General features: G+C 32.9%; 1 protein-coding gene across 18 annotated transcripts in view; it reads right to left on the bottom strand.

The window, feature by feature from the left end:
* Nucleotides 1–556: 556 nt before the first annotated feature.
* Mmd (disintegrin and metalloproteinase domain-containing protein mind-meld) overlaps nt 557–17,277 on the bottom strand; it is a 39,827-nt gene continuing 23,106 nt past the window's right edge. For 2 of the 18 annotated variants that reach the window (XM_071701413.1, XM_071701427.1), the window contains exons 19-26: nt 13,416–13,554; nt 10,954–11,103; nt 8,929–9,000; nt 7,287–7,468; nt 5,069–5,435; nt 4,677–4,793; nt 3,048–3,251; nt 557–1,324 (exon numbers count right to left, since the gene is read on the bottom strand). In XM_071701413.1, the coding sequence (XP_071557514.1) occupies nt 835–1,324; nt 3,048–3,251; nt 4,677–4,793; nt 5,069–5,435; nt 7,287–7,468; nt 8,929–9,000; nt 10,954–11,103; nt 13,416–13,554 (1,721 nt within the window). In that variant the 3' untranslated portion in view covers nt 557–834. Of the gene's footprint in view, nt 1,325–3,047; nt 3,258–4,676; nt 4,794–5,068; nt 5,436–7,286; nt 7,469–8,928; nt 9,001–10,953; nt 11,104–13,415; nt 13,555–16,150; nt 16,254–17,277 lie in introns of all 18 variants that reach the window. The other 16 variants (XM_071701416.1, XM_071701428.1, XM_071701410.1 and 13 more) reach the window with 14 other exon arrangements.

Raw genomic sequence — 17,277 nt, 5'->3', positions numbered from 1 at the left:
AACCTTTTATTTTAATAAGAACATAAAAGAAATTGGCAATAAGTCCTTAATTATGTTATTATTTTACTTTTATATTAACTTTTTTTCTTGCTTGAAATATAGAAAATCACTTTATTTAAGCAAGTTTTCCTCGCTTAACGCAATAGAATCTCATTTCAAGATTTTTAAGTTGAAAAAAACTACAGGTATTTTCCAATCAAGAATATTCCTTTTTTCTGTGTGGTCGTTTTTGCTGCATTAAAGATAAATAAATAAATAAATATCTTCACTTATCCAAACTTATTCAGTCACTGTTCTATCATCGGTAATGTATGAATCTTTTATATAACTCCAAATTATTTTGTTATTCAATGGTAAATTTCATATCTAGTGTGAATACATATTATGTCGTCCTGATTGACTGTGATATAATTATGAGATAAACGAGATATGTATACATTTTGAAAATACAGGATATTTTGGATTTCGCTCAATTAAACAAAAATTCACAAATTAATATCTTTATTAAGCATAATCGTTAAATTCATGCAGAGAAATGAAATAACAGACAACAAGATTTGAGTAAATCATTTTACTAATATTTATTAATAAACATTTCATATAGATTATTTGAATTCATTATAATTTAATACGTGTTGTTGTAATCGTCGCAATTACAGTTTATCGTTATTTACACTATTCAGTATAAAATGCGAGTTCGAGATTACATCATCGTCATCATCATTGTCACACCACTATGCTGTTTTATTATTAGTATTATTATTATTATTACGATTTTTCCCATTTCTTTCTTTTTTTTTTCTCGGACACTACCTGTCATCGATTAATTAATTATCAATGCTTGTACTCAGGAAAATGGGGGGGCAGTAGGGCAGTATTTTCGTTATCACTAGTGTTGTTGGTTAATTCTTTAGGGGAATCATTATTCATTATGTTACAATCTAGACTAAAGTTATCGTCTAGTGGGCGTTTGTTAATATTAGGCATGTGATTAACATCGATTCCACGAACTTCGCTTAGCGTTTGCAATTGTTGGGATTGAGCAGATTCGACTTCGGCGTTGCTGCCGGCGTCGTGGTTGTTTTCGGTTTGTGGGGGGGATGGATAATAGCCGCGCTGCTTGATTGGCAGTTGTTCCACCGGCAGTTGGTGTTGCTGTTGCTGTTGCTGCTGCTGCTGCTGCTGCGCCTGTTGCTGCACCGGCATCGCAGGCGGCGGTGGTGGCTGCTGCGGCGGCCGGTGCTGCACTCCTCCTCCTCCTCCTCCTCCTCCATCCTCACTAGTCCACCGGGCTACTTGTTGTTGAGCTTGAATAAATGCATCACTAGAAAATAATAAGATTACACGAGCCCATTGGATCTAGTCCACCGCCACTAATGCTGCATTCGAACGCACGACGTAACAACATTCAATAAATGGAGCCAAGTTGAGACCAGTCGACCCAGAAGCGGGAGCTGTATTGGTGTATACGTGATTATTCCCTAAGAGTTTTATGACCAGGCCACTAATGTATGATAAAAAGTTTATATTGTAGAATAAGAAGGGTTATAAGGCTGAAATTGATATAACAAATCGGCAAATGTTCTTAATTCTGAGAACTTTTGATTAATTAATAGCTGAAAAATTGGAGCTATGATGAATAAATTGTATAATTGTATTTGTCGATTTAATATTTTTATAAAATCAAGAATCTAAATTTTAAAAGCAATCAATTTAATAGTTAGAAGAATTATATATATAACTTTTCTGTTGATTGATATATTTTTTATGATTTTTATAATGATATTTGACTAGTTTTACACGCAGAATTCATTCGTTTCATACGACTTTATTCTAACTCCAATTAAATTCAAATTAAGCTCTTTAGAGGAAATATCACGTACACGCGTTAATTGAAAAGTTAATTAAAACGTTTAAAGCGCGTGCGAAGCCTTATGACTCATCACTACGATTGCTATTTTAATTCAACATTCCTTATACACATCGTCAAATATTCTAATAAAAAGAAATTTCAGATAAGGATAAGTGCGTATACATCAATCACAATGTAGGTCATTTTATTGCGCAAAATAGATTATAGAAAAAGTCTCTTACAATCGCTTGAGAAATTGAGAAATTCATCTACCATATAGTTTAACGAGTTTTTGCAATGCAGTATACTAGAAGCGACATGCACGAGATTTGGTTATAATCATGAATTCTGTTAGATGTCCCAAATCTGTTTAGGTATTAATCAATTGTATGAAAGTTAATTGAAAATAAAAAAAATTAGTTACAAAGCATAAATTATCAATATTTAGTCTTCGCTATTCGGAAGAAGAATATCTAATAGATTTGGGACGTATTTGTATCTCGAGTTCACTATAGCCACGCGTGTGTGTTGTTATTGTTTCGAGCAACATTCATACAACGCAGAAGCAAATGAAAAAGCATGCAGACTTTCGTGTGCATTAGCTTCTCTCTGCAAAATGTCATACGTTGGATTATTTTTTCAACAAACTGCTTTATTAATTCAATCTGCGATGCAATTGCGAACGTTGCAACTGCGGAATTAAATATTGTATGCCGAGTCCATTTATACTTTACGTAGATTTCAGATTTTCCAGCGAATAGTATTGCGATTCTCACAATACTAACAATTTTCTGTTTTACGTATATATATATGCTGTTCTTGAATATCCGCGGTAACGGAAAAATCTTTCGAACAATTACAAATGTAACTTCGTCGAAATCTAAAATCCTGCTTTCTCTCAAGTTTTTATTAAATTGCGCCTTTTGTTAACGTGCGATACGAGATACGACACACAACTTTTGTACATTGTTTACAATTATTTGGATGTCAGCTTTATATTGCGATTTATATTTTCTTTTCGCAAACGACAACACATGCACCATCCTTATCTGAGATATATATATGTGAGTTATCGTGTGGGATTCGTGATAGAAGGAGTGATACAGATGTGAGCCGAATAACATGTCTCGGTGACAGTGAATAATTGCTACTAGTGAAGCCGTAGGATTTTTCGTGACGCAGAGTCTTGCAATACCTTTCACAATCGGGTGTTTCACCCCTAGTATTTGAGCCTCTGTCAGGATCGGCAGTTTCATAGATACCCTCGTCCTCGGGGTGCATTTGATGGGAGTGTTGATGGGTGTGTTGATGATTGCCGTAAGGACTTCGGGACGTCGGCTGACGGTATCTACCGTAGACGAATCTACTAGTGTCCTCGTCGCGGCCGCGGCTACATCTCCTGCTTCTACGTAGGAAATCCAATCAATTCCTGCATAAGTTCCACGGGCTACGCGACACTTTCATTCGCGCTGAGAATTTTACACGCTATTCGGAATTTAATTCCTGTTCCTTGATACTTGGGAACTTAATTTAGAGATATTACATATATAAAAGTTAATATTTATATTAAAAATACTCGGGTGATTTATCTCTATATCTGTTCCATCTTTTTTTGTACAATTAATCAATTATCTGTATGTTCTTTATATAACGCATAATGTAATCATTTATTTTTTTTCTGTGTTTTCTAGAATGCGGCAACAGCAACATTCACACCTGGTACCTGGTATCGGTAAGTCAATTTTATTTGACACTAAAGAATTCATGTACAATTCTGCTGCTATTTGGCGCCTCACTAATATTTTAATTGTATCAGAATTATTATTATAATTAAGCTCATTACGTCGATTATTTAGTTAGTATAAACAGACTCCGCATTTTATGTCTTGGATAAATTTTCTATGCATGAATACTTCATGATTTATTACCAAGTGTGTATCCCTTTCTCGTTATTCTTGCGCGTGTTTTACTGTAATCTACGGTTTAGCAAAACATCGAATATAGTGTCTGATATACATAAAATAAATGCGTCGAGTCTGACAGCCTTCTGATGCGCAAGATAGAAAGCAGAATAAGATAATAAGTTAACCCTCTCATCCTATTACAATTATTTCCATTACTTTGATACAAACTGCATCAATTTGCATATTTTTTTCGTCTTTATTTCTTGCTTTTTATATACTTACTTTAAAATATACGGAATATTATAATTTTGCATATGTGATTTTTTATGAAAAGTTTACTCTTAACTTAGTTTCTGGAAACTAGCGATGAAAATATATACATATGATATTAGAAGTAATTAGGGGGAGAAAAAGAATACATGATATTCTTAATTATGTAGAAATCCTACATAAAAATTACATTCAAGTTAACGAATTAGATAATAAATTGATATAAATTGATATAAATTTAAAAGTGTAATTTATATATTTACTAAAAATATTTTTATGGCAATTTGCCATTGCAATTAATTGACGTATGAGAGGGTTAAGGTAATAAGTTGGCGAAAGAGAAGATAGTAAGCGATTCACAGTGAGAGTTATGGCAGCGTGTGAAATGTCTGCTGACAATAATTGTGATTAACAAAGTATGAAGAAGCTCAAACGTATTTAGCCAATCGTTTCGATAAGAATACACCTTTGAATGTCTAATTTACAAAGTATTGCTAAAAGGTCTAAGAATATTTTTCGTGTACTGTAATAAACATCCTCATAATTCGAAATTATCTTAATGTTACTTCGAAATTAACGCTCATTGTCTGAATTGGGTTTAAAAGCTGGTTTGTCATAAGCGCGCATATTTTTCTCTCATAAGTTCTTACCCTTGTGATGACTCGCTACAAACAGAAGAATCGACTCTGTAGTGTCGATCCGGCTCGCCCTCGGATGTTCGAATCTCTTCGGACCCGCTCGGACTCATCTGGCCAGTCATGTAGGGTCTGATGACAGAATTAATAATTGATATTTTTATAATTTCAAAAAGAAATTCAGAACTTATAAAAATCAAGCGGCCAACGAGTGTATATGCTAAAATCAAAGAATTTATAGTTCCAAGGGCTTTAAAATCTATTTTGTGATCTAAAATTTTAAAATCGATATTTAAACGATATCGAAAACCGATATTTAAATATCTTGTAAATCAAAGAATTATCTGAAGGATCTAAAATTTCGCAAAGCACGAAAAAAATACTGATATATATAAAGATCTATATACCTTGCGGTTGCTCGGTGCTCGAGTTGACGAATGAGATCCTCGAGATTACGTATGCGAATGGTGCCGCACGGCGGCTGCAGCTCCACGTCGTCCTCTTCTTCCTCTTGCCCGTTGTCAATACCATTGTCCTGGCCATCGGTGTCCTTGCGGTACATATCAGAATAGCCGACCACGGCCAGTGACTTACGTAGCGCATCGTCGTCAAGAAGATTGCTACTGCCCGATGGGGTACTCACGAGATCGCGACGACTCGCCGCGGTCTTCAGCGCCTCGAGTAAGTCCTCATGATAGCCATCCAGCTGGTTTAACTGGTTCAACTGGTTCAACTGGTTCATAGTTCTTCCCACGTGCTCCGCGCCTCCTAGTCCTGGCAAAGACGTGACTCAAGTTACCGCTCCATAAAAAGAGGACTTTCTTTCGGTGGTGCAGTTTGCGTTAATCCTTTCGTGCGCAAGTTTCCTTTCGTCTCCCTTTCCATTTTTTTTTCTCGAGATTAATAAACTCCTCTTGCGTGCACATTCGTGGATTGATATTTTATGATATTTTATCATTGATATTTATTACTAATATTTGTTTTATTAATCTATTTCCTTACTAGATGTTATAGGAGACAAAAATTATCCTATAGTTTATTTGCACATAGTAAAATGTAAACTTGAAATCTGGAGGTAATCAGCGCACAAAAGAGTTAAGTGATAAAGGCCTTTAAAAAGATCCTTTTATGACAGTTTTGTATTAACCCCTTATATCTTAGGATGATATTAACCCTAGCTCGCCACATTCCGGTCCAGTGAATCGCTGAACGTTTCTCGGTTTTCTTTTTCTTATAATAAGTTCAGTTTAAACTCAAATCATTTTCTTGATCTGATACTATCATAAACATCTTATTCATCTTACTCTGTATTTCCAATTCTTACACTACAAGCTTAAAAATATTAATTAGAATGAAAATGACAATATGACAAGTCGAGCAGTCTCACGGACCGGAGTGTAGCGAATTAAGGATTTGAAAATAAGTGTGGCTAGCTATAGGGTTAAATCCCAAAGTAAATGTTTTATAATGTTAGTATTTATAACTACATATGTACTGAACTTTGCTAATCGTTTTTTTCACTTGACGATGAAAATGAAGTATAGGTGAATCACTGATTTATAAAGGGTTAACGTTCGTGAAGAATCGATGCAAGAAGTTTGAACTCATAAGGAATCGAAAGACAACCGAGCATGTATACGCAAGATTGTGGATAGTTTTTTTTAGACTCGACTGCTTGGAAAGTGAAATTTTAAGGTATATTTATACAACACATATAAAGAGTAGAAAAATATATTTTTTATTAAATTCATATAATTCATATAAATATACGATATATATAGCTGAAGTATACTTTGCTTTTTTTTCGTTTTGCAATAATATCTCGGCTCTCGATGATCTGATCAGGGCAAACTTTAGCTAGAAATCTTGAGAAGGCTTATCATTATCCGGTGAACCACTAAAAAGAAATCGATTAAAAATTAACAAAATGCCAGCTATTATTAAGAAAAAAATTTGCTATTATTAAAATTTTTTTTAAATAACAGCTGCCGTTTGGTTAATTTTTATTCAATATCTTTTCTAGTGGTTTACCAGATAATGATAAGCCTTCTTAAGATTTCTAGTTAAAGTACGCCCTGATCAGACCACCGAGAGCCGAGATATTATCGCAAAACGAAAAAAAAGCAGAGTATACTTCAGCTATATATATCGTATATTTATATGAATAGTTGTTAATAAAAAATATAATTTTTCTACTCTTTATATATTGTACAAATATATCTTAAAATTTTACTTTCGCACATTTATTCAGTTTGTCACAAAATATTGTTAAAAACAAGAACGATTTTTCGACAATCTGACCCTATAATCTCTATAGTCCCTATATAATAGTCCCCTTAAAGTATAATATATAGAAACAGGATATTGATGCTGAGTAAGATTAAATAAGATTGGTTGTTACTCAAAATGATTTTGGATTAAAAGTAATAAAATTAAAATATTTGGAGAAAATCTTTAGAAAATTCCTTTTTTGCCATAATTTTCTACTATTGCAATTTCGTATGATTATTTATATATTGTTGAGCTACAAGTTCGGCTATAAGCTATCGCTTGATCTTTCGGCTCGCCAAAGTTCGAACTTCCTTCAGCTATTCTTTACGAGATATCGTGAGTCATCATGCTCACTTGTTGTGTTACAACTATCAGGCATTACAATACCGTAACCACCGTGTTTCTTTAAAATTCCCTTCTCAGGCAACTTTGTGAGACTGTTTGGTGGGAGATCAATGAAAGAGACAACCTCCTCTGCTCCCGTACCTCCATCTTCGTCCTCCATGCCGTGCCTCTTCGGCTGCGGTTTATGCTCCCTGAAAGATCGAACAGATCTACGTCGATGTTCCCTTTTATCATCAATACCCTGTTAACTTTTATCTCCGCAAAAATAAATGTGCAGAAACTTAATCGTGTTAATCTTTTAAAAGTATTAGAATAACATAAAATAAAAATAGATCTTGAATTTTAAACTCTCGTGTCCTCCAATATTATAATTGTTCTTCATAATAACATTATTTTATAAACCGAAACAAGCTAAAGATATACGAAATTTATAGATTCCGTGGAACACTGTTCAAATATGACAACAAATATCTCACACACACATACACACGCACTCGTACATATGGATCTTTTAGTAAATTTTAGTTATTGCTAGCATTTTTCTCTTTTTTCCTAGTTAAATAAGTATTTAAATGTGACAATGATTGATAAGAGACAAATCATTTAATTGTAGATAATGGTTTTCATCTTCAGTAGAGAGACATTGAAACTTTGATATTATAATATATAGTCGTGTGGGGATTTGCAATAATTGCTGCAATTGTCCACCATGTTTTTTGATAATTGCAGTAACTATTGCAATTATCCTGTCATTGCTTGCTTGCATCTGATTGCGAGAATGGACGGTGATATAATATTTAATGATATTTTTGCGATGAAAGAGATGCTAAATGAAAAATCAATTTTTCAATGAGTGTCTCGAAGGGGGTTCAATGTATAATTAACGACTGACGATATTTAGCTGTAGGTACATAATATCCCAGATTCAATCATCTTCAAGATTAAAAGATGTGACGATAATACTGGGATACTCTGTATAAGTGCATCTATTATCATGCAATAAACAAAAAGTTACAGCGGGATAAAATAATAAACATTGTAGTGCGATGGACAGCAATAAGCATGCGAGGATCGAATTATTCATATTCAGTTCGACCGCAGCGTGTGTGTTGCAAAGTCAGCTGAATTATTAAAAACGTGATTGTGCAGAAAATGGTTTCGTGCGAAATACAAGAAGAGAATTACATACAAAGAAGAATTTTGACTCTCTAGATTGCCAAAAATTTATGAAGCTACAATTACAATAACCGCAACGCGACGATACTATTTTTTATATTTTTAAGACGTAGGTGGATCGCCGATCGAGAATCGCAACGATCATTAGCAAAATTATGATCCAAGTAAGGAATAACAATTATTAAGACTCTACGGATGCACTGTACAAAATTTTGGACGAATATTAATAATTTTAACTTCCGCCGAATATTAATTATTAATTGTTATATGGGTAATTTACTGATTTTTTATGGCTAATTAAAAAAAAGAATGTTTTAATTTTATTAATTGCAATAATTTCGTCAACTAAGGAATGCCATCAAGATAGATTTCTTTTTTTTTTCATCAGATTGTTTTTGAGAAAGATGGTAAAAATAATTCCTTGATTGGATCAAACCTGATAATTAAACATGATGGCGACACACATGAGACTTACTTGACTCTTGGCTCGTCGACGGCGATGACGTTATTCGGGTGTCGAAACAGCACGCGCTGGGTCTCGCCGCGGCTAGAAATATACTAATATAGGCATGCCGCGGCTATTCTTATTAACCCTCAACTACCATGTGCACCGTTTGTCTAACTCGCCTTTAATTTTGACTCTGTTAAGAAACGTATTTCTCCTTCCATTCTTATAAATACGTAACCACAATATTTATTTTCCTATTTTTGAAATATAGTTTATGAAATGATATACTACCTCGCTTGTTAGAGGATGACGTGCGTACTGAAATTGCAATAAAATTTTATAGAGAATACAATTTTTATATGAATTTTCTCTTTTCTTTACAAAGCTAAGTTTATTTATTATAATTATTTCTGTTCGGTTATATTAAGCTACACAAATTACATTGAAAATTTATCAAGAATTATTTTGATGATCAAAAAATATCCTAACTAATAAAAATTTCAGACAAATTTGAATAAAGATCCTGGCAATTATAAATCTAGCAAAAATAAATGGAATTGCAAATTGAATTGAATAATTGTTATCTGTTTAAATGAAATTATTTCTGCACAAAGCATCAGCGCTGCACTTTTTATAATAATTGAGGGTTAATAAAATTCTGTGAGTGTAATGCTATCTCTTTCACTTCCGGGATAAAAGAAATCGATCGAGCAAGGCTCGTAATTTTCTGTCGTTCGCGCGCTTCGATTTTATTATCAAGATAAACGCGAATAATAGTTAAATAAATATAAGTGTATGGTTTATTACAAGATCTATTTCGTCAATTTCCGACTATTAACTTAAAATCTCAGGATGATAAAACGCTCCAACTTAATGTCGTAATTTAAATTATTATCTCTAATAAACCGAGATAAATTTTATAAAATAGAGATTTGTCTCATAAAAATATATAATTTTACTTTTCTATATATGTATAATAATCCATTACATCTGCACATTATTTTGTAATTCTTTAAAGATACTTTATATTTAGGGATCTAAAATGCAATTAACAGTTATCAGGAAAATTATTATAAAGCGCATACTAAAGCTTATGTAAAGTTTAGGAGTCGAGTTTTACCTGAAATAAAAAGGTATCGAACTCCAAAATTGCATTAACATTTCAAGCAAACTTTAGCTCACTTCTTACAAAGCAGCTCGCGCATTTTCAATAATAATAAGCGTAACTTTATACAGGATAGGCCAAAAATACTATCGTAAATTGATATACATAAAAAAAAGGATTAAATATTGTTTCATTAAAAAATATTATAAAATTTATTTTGAATGTGAGCTAATCGATCACCGATAATTTTTGGCCCTTCTTGTAGCTGTCTAAATTACAAAAATATACTGCGAACTTCGTTCGTCGTTATGTTATATAATAACAATGCCCCTCGAAAACGATCGAACGACAGAAGCATCTCGAGCTGCAATAAGTCCTACATCATACATCGATAAACGCATGATGCTCAATTAACATTTGTGGGACGAATTCTGGGATATCGTAATGGTTTAAAAAATATATATATTTAACATGCACTTCAAAATTTGCCGATTGTGTAAGAAATTACGAAGAGTATAATGAAAAATGAGATAAGATGTAAGATGTAATGGGATGCTCTTATTACTAATGTACATTCTTGTTAATGTAACAATTACTAATCAATTCTATTATGATAATCTGTATGGAATTTTTAACTAAAGAACGATATTGCTGTTATAGTTGAACGAAAATATTGAAAATATAAAAATCGTGAAAATTATCTCGTTGGCAGTTTGCTTAAAATTTTTAATCTCTGACGCCTGTTAAAATTTTTAGAATCGAATCTTTACTTCGAATATATTAGAAATTTTACTTCAAAAACTTGGTTTTGGTCAGTTTTCTGTATATTTCTGTATATTTCTTGCAAAGCTCGTCAATTTTTGGCAAGCTCTTCCAACGTATTAAAATACTCTGTAATCCAGAATAGCCAGTGGTTAGCAAAATAAGCAACGAAATGACCGCCGTACCTGTACTGAGGCATGCTGCCGAAAGTGAGGATCTTGTTGTGAACCGAGTCCAATGCTTCCGCATGATGATTACCGGAAACGCCGCTGTAAGTTTTCGGCTGCGGCTTCTTCGAGTATGGCGGGTCATACTTTTGGACGGTGCTCTTCCTTCTGTCAGAAATTTGCCGATTATGCATAGTATGTCACTCCATATCGCGGGAAAAAGTGATAAAGCGCATGCAAGCTAGCGGAAGAGTATTCGTTCGAAAAGTGCGGATAATTTTCAAGGATTTTAACGATGTTAAAAGGGATTATCATGGATATTGCATGGATCGATTAATATTGTTATTAATTGTTAGCATAACTGCCAGTGTATGATTTAGTTTAAAGTTAATTACAAAACAATTTCATCTAATTAATTAATAACGAAGAGTTACCTGGAGTAACTGGTGTAGAGTACCGAATTTGTTTTATAGAGAATTAAATAGAAGATATAAACGTTACTAACATACGAGAGTTCAAAAAATTTGTCGATACATAAAAAATTAGACAAATTAAAAATTTAAATTTAAAAACAAATGTAATAGTTTATGTTATAGAAATTTAATACTAAATTTTCTTATATATTGTAAAATTCTTTTTAAATTACGTATTGAAATAACAATTTTTCAATAACATTAACACAATATTGATCAAATGTTAATCAGAATCCTCATTGATTAATGTCCATCACTTTGCAATATAACTTATTAATATTCAACAATGTCCAATATTTTGCGACGATTGTTATTTATTTATCTTGACACACGAGTCCATCGATGCAAATAAACATGGTGTCGATAATCCCTCTTAAACTGGCGGATGAGGTTCATCAGAATCTACATACATAATTATCTGTGATCAAAAAATTATTACAGATATTATATAAGCATTGTAAGCAAAATTTGCGTTTGCTCAACGTTCGATTTACATTCTTGTTATGGAAATCGATATGGATCTTGTTATGGATTTCCATAACAAGAATGTAAATCGACGGATCCTCTTGACATGCAAAAACTTAATTCCGAAGCAAAACAGATAACCAGTCAATTGGTACATTTGCAGATACCCTTACAGGGATCACCCTCCACTGCAGTACCCATTAACTAATAATCAATGAAAGACAAATATTAAGTTTAACTCTAAACAGCATGAAAGTGTAATAGTAAAGAGAGGTCTTGAAAATATTTAGCAAGATAATATTATCGCTTTTATTTATAATGCCGTGTTTTGATTATATAAACTGTTTTTAAAATTATTATTACAAAACTGAAACTATTGTAATCTTTCGGAGAAAGAAAGATATTGTATATATGCTGCTTTGGGTTAAACGAATAAGAGATAAGTTAAGTTTAATAGTAAATAGAATTATAAAAGTATGATATTACGTTTCTGAGTACTACAAATATTTTTTCTTGTTAAATAAAAATAAATATCAATTTTAAAATGTGCAATTGAATGAAAAATATTTAAATACTTTAGATAATATTAGGCAAAATTGATATAATTGTCAAATTTAAGTATTAATTATTGTGCTTAAGGGTAAACTTTGTAATATTTTGCATATACAATTCCTCTTATCATTAGCAAAGGGAATGAAAATTAAAATCATGATGGAAAAAAATATCAAAGAGAAGTAGTAAAAAGATACAAGGTAAAAGATATTGAAGTCTAACGGCATGAATATATGCATGTGCATATGTATAAATGCATAAAGAGGGTTGTGGAAAGATCGTATGCTAGTAGCAAAGTTTTATTCTTCGACGAATTTGTAATCAAATATTTTAGCAAGCAATTTTATCAAAACTTCTATTTGCAGTAGTCCTTGAATTAATTATTACAAAATAAAATTTACTAAGATGAAAACGATTTGTTCTGCGAAATTTAATTCTGTAAAATATATAAGTCGTTAAGCGTTATAATTTAGGACTCTTTAAAAATGATTTAAAGAATATAAAGATTACATTACTGAAAAATCGAGCTTCATCGATAGAAGAGAGAGAGAGAGAGAGAGAGAGAGAGAGAGAGAGAGAGAGAGAGAGAGAATGCGAAATATATTAAATATATTATAATACAAAGGCTATCAACTGATTATCTTAAAAAAGACGTAATTGTATATCATGTAATTAAATTAAACAAAAATGAAATAATAAAATTAGATTTAAAATTTTTTTTGCATATTACTGAACATGAAAGCAACATGAAGCAGCGAAATTAAAAACTTGCTAAAAAAAGAAGCTGCATTGCAAATTTCTCGAAGAACAGCGTGCCACTCGTAATGTGCATACACTCCTTCCATTCCTTGCAGTATATACAGAAACAAAGAGTGAGAGAGTGAGAGAGAGAGAGAAGGAAACAAGAAAGATGGACAGAGAAAAAGAGAAAAATAAAAAAAGAAGAAGGACATAGAAAAATTCTATTTGTGTATGTTTCTGCACACTAACCTGAGACAGAGGGAGAAGTTTTTATGTACTACGACTGACCTGTAGCAGAGAGCCATTAGAGCAAATACTACGAAAACACCCCCTACCACCGACATGAGCATACCAACTAAAAATACAGTGTTAGAGCCGTGGTAGTTCTCTGTATGCGTATTGTATGTATGTAATTCGTCGTCATCACCGTCATCATCATCATCATCATCATCATCATCATCATCACCGTCAGATGTGGCGGGCCATCGTTTACGCCGTCATAAATGGATTATTATTTGTTTATTTATTATATTTTTGTTTTGCGAAACGAGGATTTACACCATCGCAGTTTACGCAGTGCAGGAGGGTGGTTCGATTCGGTATTTTCGTATCCGAGCGTCCCACAGCATGCAGACAGACAGAGATGGCAGACAGAAACAGACAAGAAACAGAGAAGCCAATATCAGCACGTGAAGAGAGACATACATCCATATATGTATATTATTATATACGTAGACAATTACAATCTATGACATGGAGTATTTATTCTTAAAGTAATGCAACTGAAACTTTACTTACATTATTAAAATTACAAATACAATATAGTACAATAAAAAATTAAGTGCGATTTATTTCGATACATATAGTATTATATTTTGCGGGATACTCTCATTATTATAATAAATATAAGAAAGTAAATTTCGAGTTGCATTTTAGAATAAACATTCTTTGCAGCATTACCGAATTACTAAAACCTTGTAACTCAACAAATGCAGAAAGCTGACAAAAAATGCAGACGCGTCACGTTCGGTTTTGTGTGGAATTCATTTGCGCGCTTCAGCAATAAAAATAAAAGTCTGCAAGAATTTGAAGTTACAAAGTTTCATAATTAGGGCAATGATATATCCGAGAGATTTTCAGAATCTTGATTCTCAGATCTGAAAATCTATGTATCCTAGTTATCAGACTTAAATCTCAAACGTTTAGAGATCCTATGAATAATCTGTATAGATTCATAGATCCGTAAGATTCCAAGAAACTATGGAGTTCAACATCCAGGGACTGAAATCTGTGGATCTCTCAGTATCCAAGAATACGAAGATCCAAAGACGGTTAGATCCGTGGATTTCAAAGTCTAAGGATCGCTTAATCTTAGAACCCTGCCCTCGCATTCTCTCTGGAAAAATGCAGGTCTATTAACCCTTTCAGTTTTAAATATTTCTTTTTTTAATGATAATAATAATAATTAACTATAAGTAAATTAAATTACAGGGAGTTAGAAAATATATATCTTGCCGAAAGGGTTAAACGCATCACTTAACTCATCGGAACATCGATTTTTTATAAAGAGTCAGTTTCGTTGACTCAAAAAAATTGATTACTCTTATTTGCAAGCTTCCGTCAAGTTGCACACAATTGTTACAGTTATTGGTAATTGACGATGTCCAATAAGTTCTTCGCTAATCAGCTTCTTTCATGCTTTCATAGGGCATACAAGCAGCTGGCACATTGTATAGTTTTTTTAACGTCGCTTTTTGAGGAATGACCAGAAAATTTTAAATATACTTCACACACACTATTATTTGACAGAGTTTGCCTAATATATGACTAATATCATTTGTTATCTTTCTTGATGTATATAAAACATAAAAATCCAAAGAAAATGTAAATTTAAAGAGAGATAAAATGTTAGTGTTTTAAATTTTCAAAATTTGTATCTATTTGCTTTAAAAAACTCTGCTTTTTAAACAATTTTTTAACCCGCATATATTTGCCATCTATCTTGTCATCCCTCGAAACGCGATCACTAAAATGGAGATCTTCGCTTGAACAACATAGTCACGATCATAAATCACTATGCCATGAGCACATCCATAGCACACACCACATAGTGACAATATTGTTTATATATATAAATATGTAATATATATAAAAAAAAGGTGTATACATATATATTTATGTTTTCATGTATATGCGAGCGATTCAGACTCAAAACCAGCTGCATTCAATTTTCATAGAAAACTCATATTGATAAACACAGCTGAAAGTAATATTGGAATTCTCAATGATTGATAACGGCTACTTTAATTAATAATAAACACAAAAATGTTAACCCAATATATTTAGACTTCAAGGATCCTAGAAATTGCTATGCATCATCTAAAATGTTTCAAGATTCAAAGTATAACTTAGAGTTAGTGTGTGAAGCATAGGATTACAGTGTAACAGGAACTAAACAGTCTCGAATTCATAGTAAGACACCTTGCTCTTCTAAGGAACTCCTTAGCAAGGAATCTAGGAGATGCGAGGTAACTAGAATCTCAGCGAACCAAAAGTCGAAGCATGAAAAGTGTAAGGACGCAAGCAATCTAGCAACTACGAAGCACGTAATAGGATTCAAAAGGGTTTGGAGAGATTGCTTATGTTAGCAGTTCTTGCAACTTATTCGGAAGTGCCAAAACAGAAGAGCAGGTGAAGGCCAATGATAAATAAGAGACATTAATCAAGATATTAATAACTTTTTTCCGTTATCGTCGTGTGAGCTGAACACAGCGAGTTTTGTTTTCTGCAACTCTCGCGTTTATACGTGTAATAGGTGAACACCGAGTAGAATAGGCTAAGAGTGATCGATATTATGATGGCCGCGTGCGATGCCTCCTCATCATCATCATCATTATCATCATCATCCAGCTAGCCACGCATTACGACGAAGACGAAGACGACAGGCCTTGATCGCGGGCGATCTGATCTCGCTGTTACTGTACCTGTAGCAAACAGCAATTAGTGCAAAACCAAGGAAGACGCCCGTCACCACACCCACCATGATCACTACCATCAATCCCGTAGAGAGATTGTTGTTGGTGCCTCCTGAAACGATCAAGCATTTGTATCCCGCGCGTGCGGCGTGTAGAATGTGACCGTGTCTTGTTTGTGTATGTGAATGTGTGCGTCGCGTCGCATGGTAGTTGCATCCTAATATGCAAATACATCGTCACTTTAATCGTAGAACTTTGTAACTCCAAGGATTTGGAGATCCTCTTTTTCTCACTGAAGAATTGACAATCTTGAAGATACATACAGTTCAAAGGAGTTAATAAGTTCTATAATTAAGAGACGATTATCCTTATTATATAATATATCGTTTTTAACATGTACATCGCTATTAAAATATAGTAATTACTACTTAATGTGAGAAAGGGAGATATAGAGAGCAAGGGATATAAAAAAAATAAGAGAACATACGAATTTTGGAATTTAACAAACCCAAGGAACTAAAAATGCAAAAACGAAGTAATATCCTTTTTTTTTTAAATAACAAAGTGACCTAACAATAAGAATATTTTATTGCTTAAGGGATAAAAGCGGGGACGTCGCATTTGAAAGGACCGAGAAAGTACTAAAAGGATATTATAGGATATAAGAGGATCCTTCTTTCGCTTCTCTTGAAACGAAATCGAGTGTAGTTATCGCACAATATATGAGTTCGCATACGCATCTGAATTTTATGTGCACAGCTGATAGTATGACCCCAAAAAATCCTAACTCTGGCTTATCGCGAGCCCAAAGTCGATCGGGGTGATCGACTGGGCCCATATTGCTAGAATTGAAAGTACAGTAGACTTCCTTCTTATCGGAAACGATATCATTTCCGGACTAAACCGCTTTTCGCCAATCAAAGAGATGGCTTATCGCTGATAAAATGTGAAATTGGTTTCGAAAAATCACAACTTCAATCGGTATATTGATTTTCTCTGTACGGATTTTTAAATGGATTTTAATTACTTCTGATTAAACAATTAATTTCTACAGTTTAAAATTTCAAAATAGTAATTTGATTTATGTATTAATTATTATTATAATTATTATAATAAATCCTTCTCATTTTTAGATG

Source organism: Temnothorax nylanderi, unplaced genomic scaffold, assembly GCF_030848795.1.
Source record: "Temnothorax nylanderi isolate EJ_2023f unplaced genomic scaffold, tnyl_v1.0 TNYL_tig0025_pilon, whole genome shotgun sequence".
Taxonomy (NCBI): domain Eukaryota; kingdom Metazoa; phylum Arthropoda; class Insecta; order Hymenoptera; family Formicidae; genus Temnothorax; species Temnothorax nylanderi.
Note: the sequence above shows the minus strand (reverse complement) of the source record. Positions and strands in the feature narration are given on the sequence as shown.